The sequence below is a fragment of the Oryzias latipes genome, chromosome 19 (genome assembly GCF_053564925.1).
Source record: "Oryzias latipes strain Hd-rR chromosome 19, Olatipes_Hd-rR_3.1".
In the NCBI taxonomy this organism is placed as follows: Eukaryota; Metazoa; Chordata; class Actinopteri; order Beloniformes; family Adrianichthyidae; genus Oryzias; species Oryzias latipes.
The window spans coordinates 19,828,915-19,834,424 of record NC_136255.1 but is presented as its reverse complement, the minus strand read 5'-3'; the positions used below and the strand labels follow the sequence as shown (position 1 = coordinate 19,834,424).

General features: G+C 33.5%; 1 protein-coding gene across 1 annotated transcript; it reads left to right on the top strand.

The window, feature by feature from the left end:
• The first annotated feature begins 3,117 nt into the window (after positions 1-3,117).
• Positions 3,118-5,289, top strand: cabp5a (calcium binding protein 5a). Its single transcript, XM_004080308.3, has 7 exons — positions 3,118-3,340; positions 3,461-3,510; positions 4,115-4,145; positions 4,249-4,392; positions 4,495-4,604; positions 4,705-4,852; positions 4,945-5,289. Exons 2-7 carry the CDS (start codon positions 3,463-3,465, stop codon positions 4,971-4,973), a joined length of 510 nt encoding a protein of 169 aa, XP_004080356.1. The 5' UTR covers positions 3,118-3,340; positions 3,461-3,462; the 3' UTR covers positions 4,974-5,289.
• The last annotated feature ends 221 nt before the right edge of the window (positions 5,290-5,510 follow it).

Here is a 5,510-nt window from a genome sequence, read left to right as displayed (position 1 = left end):
ACCATCCCCACGTGGTTCAAGAGTTCAACGGGTATTATTATTATTATTATTATTATTAACATTTGAATAAAAAACAATAAACACGGACATAAATTGATTTTTTTTATTTGTTTATTTCAAGCATCAATTCTAGGCAATGTAGGAAAAAAATCACAGATGAATCAAACTCGTTTAAAAATGTCAAAAACACTGTAAAAGTATGTTGTACAGGGTTTATTGGTATAAATTATAATATGTACATATAGTATATATGTGATATACAAAGTCTGATGGTTGTTTTTTTCCTGATGAAATACAGAACATTTATTCAAACTACCAACTCACATAATTGGTAAAAGAGAAAATCATTGAAGATGTGAACCCTTTTAAGAGTAGAGGCTGAGATTACAAATTATTATTACTGAATATTTTTATTTCCAAAATAAACGGATTTTTGTTTAATTCTTTTACAGATTAAGTTAGGAGAAAAATGGTAAGAATGAATTACATAAATGGACTATTTGAATCAGTGTTGCAGTTCTATTAATTGAGAGATTTCAATTGTGTTTTTAAAATGATTTGATCAATTTTGGCTGCAGAAAAACGTCACCTCCATCCACACAGTTCCTGTTTGACTCAGCCTTTTCTTGCATAATTTTTTTGTGTAATCTATGGGGTCAAATTAGGATCAGAAAAAAAGGAAAAACCAGATTTTAAATTTTGGAAAAAAAAAAGAAAATTTGAAAACAGTACACATTGTTAACTTGAAGGAATTATTGAAAAATTGAAGATAAAATTGTACATTTGATAAAAACATAATATTGTAAACTTGAATACAAAGAGAAATTAAAACCTAAAACTGTTACCAAATGGGAAATATATTTTTTTTGTATTTTCAACTTTTTTTTGTGTTTTCTCCCTTTTTGCTGTCAGTTCTCAGTTTCAATTGAGTTTTCAAGTTTTCACCATGCTTATCCTAGTTTTCCTTCATTGGCAACCTAGAGGAAATTTTCAATAATTCCTCCAAGTTAATAATATGTATTTTTGCGTTTAAAACTGTTTTAAAAAATTTCAATATTTGTTTTGAATGTATCTACATGCACCTATTTGTGTCAAATGTGTCAAACTAACGTGTTTTTCACCACCTTGCAACACTTAACATAATTGGTTTTATGTACAGAACCATAATATTGTTGCAGCGTTCAGCACCAATCCCCTCCCCGGCCTATTTGTAAGTTTCCAGTGACACTTGTCACCTAAATACCTCCATTCCATTCACAGTTGGGATTTCGACTTTGCCTAATCTTTCCGACTGGCCCACTGCAACTGGGGGAGAAAAGAAAAGATAAAAAATCGTTATCAGATCCGGTTGCGTGCCACTGCATATTAAGCTTCTTATGCAAACAGATTTCAGATGAATTTACATAACAGAATAGCAGACCAAGGGGAAAAGGTTCAGAGCAGATGACATCAACCCCATTAAGACCTGCTGGGTCGAGTCAACATAAACATTTTGGCTGTCTGAAAAATGAAAGCTAACTTTTTTTTTCATTTATTGTTGTGCAAAGCTGAAAGCACAAATAAATGACAGCTGGCATGACCTGTGACCCTTTAATCTGCTCAAAATCTGTTTTGTAGGAACATCTTTGACAAGAAGAGGATCCACATAAGCCTTTGTTGTTTTATTGTCACACTAGAAGGTTTTTTCAATTTAACTGATTTTAATGCAGGTCCGTATGCTTAACTGATAAAAGGTCAGTGGAAAACGTTGCGTCTATTATACTTATTACAGAAATGTACACTTTCAAGTGCATTATTTTAAAATAAAAATGACGTTTATGAGGTTTATGAGGTCACAGAAAGGAAATAACAATATTTGTCACCCAAATAATTTTTGGCTGTAATATTTGTCACTTTCTATTGCTGTGTTTTCACAGTATACGTTGTAATATTTTAATGTAAATTTAACCCATTTTAGTTGTCTGATGACAATAGGGTTAAATATTTTTCTCCTTATTTTTTTAAATGTATTTTTTTGAGAAAGTACACCCAAAAAGGACAGGGAATACTTTTTAACCCAACAAAAGGATAGAATAGGTTACAGAAAAAAATGGACTCCGACTTAAATAAAATGCATTAATAATCACTTTGTGTTTTTATATAATAAATGCTTCAATTATAATTAACATTGACCTTTTATAACTATAGTAGTATTTTAATTTAACTGGACTTGATAAGTAAATAAGCAAGCAGACTTGTATCAGTGTGGCAACCAACGGAAGCTGGAATTGGTAAAAACAAAAAGGCTAACTTTCACAACCTGGAGCACAACAAAGTAGTAGTAGTAGTTGTTTCTCTTTTGGCTTTTCCCATCAGGGGTCGCCACAGCGAACAAGTAGTAGTCTTTTTTATTTTGGACTAGTGAAACAAATGTAAAATAACAGAATAAGACAAGAACGAGACAAAACTTACAAAAACAAGAAAAAGACAAGTAAACAACAAAGTCGACAAAGTCGATACAAATATGAATTCTTATACAAAATTCTAAAGATAGGCAAACTGATTCATAAAATATATTTAAAAGATGACAGATGAAAATGCATTTTAATATATTTTGAAATATATATTAAAGTATATTTAAAAAATCATAAAAATATTACATTTATAGAAAAAAATATGCATTTATTTTTACATGTATTAAATTTAAAATATATACATAGATGAGGAAAAAATGTAAAAAAAAATCCTGATTATTTTTATCTCAAAATAATAGTGGTTTTATGGATAATATTTGTCATTTCTTTTGAGAACTTTAATTTTCAAAATAAAAATAAAAACTGGAAATAAGATGGGTTACAAAGGATTACTGGATGACATTTCGGAGAAACAAACAGGCTTGAATTCAGAGTAAACAAGAGACCCATGTCCATCCAAGCCTATTAGCTAATAGCCTTCTGATGCAATCTCTGTTGGATGTGAGTCAAGGTAGCAGTATAGTTTTTAAAATGATGTCACCACACAGCTGGAAATCAGGCATCACGTCTGTAGCTCATCCATGATCCTTCTGTCCCCCCTCGTCACACCACTGACTCCTCCCCTCATTGGCATACAACCCTGGATGCTGCTACACCCCACCTCATACCATCTCTGAGCATCGCAGCGGGCAGGACAGTCTGAGTCTCTGCACTTTAAGAGGCCAAGCTGTCTTGGCTGAAGAGAGGCGGCTCTGATTCTAAGAGGAAGAGCAAGAAACAGAAGGACAAAGGAGGACTTTCCCAGCCGCAGGAGTCAGCTGCTGAATCTGAACTGCAGGGTTCACGTGTGACGCTCTTGACTGATGAGGAGAAATCACCAGAAGAAGGTGCAAAAAGTTATATCTTCACTTCTGCACTTTGAATTTTCCATAGATTTAATAAAAGTCACATTGAAAATGTTTTATCTGAGGTTGTGAATTATATGCCAACTTCATGTTTCCTTCCAGAAATGAGTTTCGGTGCAGCGTGCATTTTCTTGCGAGGAGGGAAAAACATTGTGAGTATAATAAAAACAGTAACGACTTTTCCTCTAATGTTTAAAATCAGCCTTGAAGAAGGGATTGGATTGTAAAATAGAGGGGGAAAAAAAGTTGTTTCTCCAGTGTAAAATCATACAATCAGTTAGAGCATCTTCTAGTTAATTTTTTTCTCAAAAATTACTGAAATTTGGGTTTAAACTTTTATGCATTACAAAGTCGGTTCAAAAGTGGTTCTTGCAAACCTTTTATTCAATTATTTGGCTTTTAAATATCTGGTATTTATCTGTTTTGGGGCATAAAGCCTGTCTTTGTTGTCAATTCCCCCCCCCCCCCCCCCAAACAATTCTGTTAAAACTAAAAAAAATGTTCTTGGACTATAATTATTGTTGTTATTTTTTAAATGTATTTTTAGTGTATTTTAAATGTTATTTATCATCTATCTGCTGTTTTTAGTAGAGCTATGATAACAACGGTACTCTCCCCTTTGTGGGATCAATGAAGTTCTATTCTATTCTATTCTATTCTATTCTATTCTATTCTATTCTATTCTATTCTATTCTATTCTATTCTATTCTATTCTATTCTATTCTATTCTAAATAATTCTCTTTTTCTTTCTCCAGTCCAGAGAGTTGGCTGACGATGAGATTGATGGTAGGTTCTCTGCCCTTCTTTTGCTGACCTGGAGGAGTTGCAGGAGTTTTCCACCTTGTGCGTTTTGTGAGGTCCCGTCTGTGTTTGTGCGTGCTTTTTGCAGAGCTGCGGGACGCTTTCAATGAGTTTGACAAAGACAAGGATGGGCTGATCACCTGCAAGGATCTGGGGAATCTGATGAGGACCATGGGTTACATGCCCACGGAGATGGAGCTGATCGAACTGAGCCAGAACATCAACATGAACCGTGAGTTCTTGTATATATTCTAGTATCCATGTGAGGGATGTAAACATGTTGTAGTGAAAACAGTCAGCTCAAAATGTGATTCATGTCTTTGCCTAACATTAGTTGGTGGCAGAGTTGACTTTGAGGACTTTGTGGAACTGATGGCCCCAAAGCTCCTGGCGGAAACAGCTGGGATGATTGGCGTGAAGGAGCTCAAAGATGCCTTCAAAGAGGTGACAGAAAAGACTTTTTCTCAACTGAATCACACTTCCTGTTTGCTTAAGTGATAAGAAAGTCTGAGTCACAGTTTTTTTATCTATTTTTTTTTTTTAGTTTGACATGGATGGAGATGGGGAAATCACAACGGAAGAGCTGCGAGCAGCCATGAACAAGCTGATGGGAGAGCACATGAGCCGCAGAGAGATCGACGCCATTGTGAAAGAAGCCGATGACAATGGAGACGGAACTGTAGACTTTGAAGGTACAAACAGGAATCTGTTTTAATGTTCTCATATCTCAGCAGTTTTCAAAAGAAAAAGCTACAAGTGATGCACTTTTCCTTCTTCCTTTCAGAATTTGTCCGAATGATGTCTCGTCAGTGATGGACGCGGAAACAGCACCTTTCAAGAATGCTTATTTGCACCTTTAAAATCATATCAAATGCTCCTTTTAGTACCTTTGACTCAATAACTTATTTAAAAGAAAAGCAAACTAGTAAAAGTCAAGTAATATAATCAACTTTGAAAGTTCCTAAAGATTGTAAAGGTAATAAAAGATTCGATTATTTTGTGAAGATAAGAGGCTAATAATGTATCAACACACAAACTAAATGGTTTTGTTTGTACTGTACATAGAGAGAGCTTTTTAAACTGGTTTATTGGAATTATGTTTTTCTGAAATAAACATTTACTGATGAAATATGTGTTTTCATATTCATTTTTACATGTCTGTTAAAAAAAACAACATAAAAAGATACTTTGAACACAAAGTTTAAAATCCAGACTGGAAATGAGATTGAAACAAATAAATACTTATTTAAATTGTAAATGTATTGTTGTGTTTGACACTCATTTTAAGGGGATTTCCACACATAAAATACATTTGGACTAATTTAATTAGTTTTTTAATTAATTTTTTAA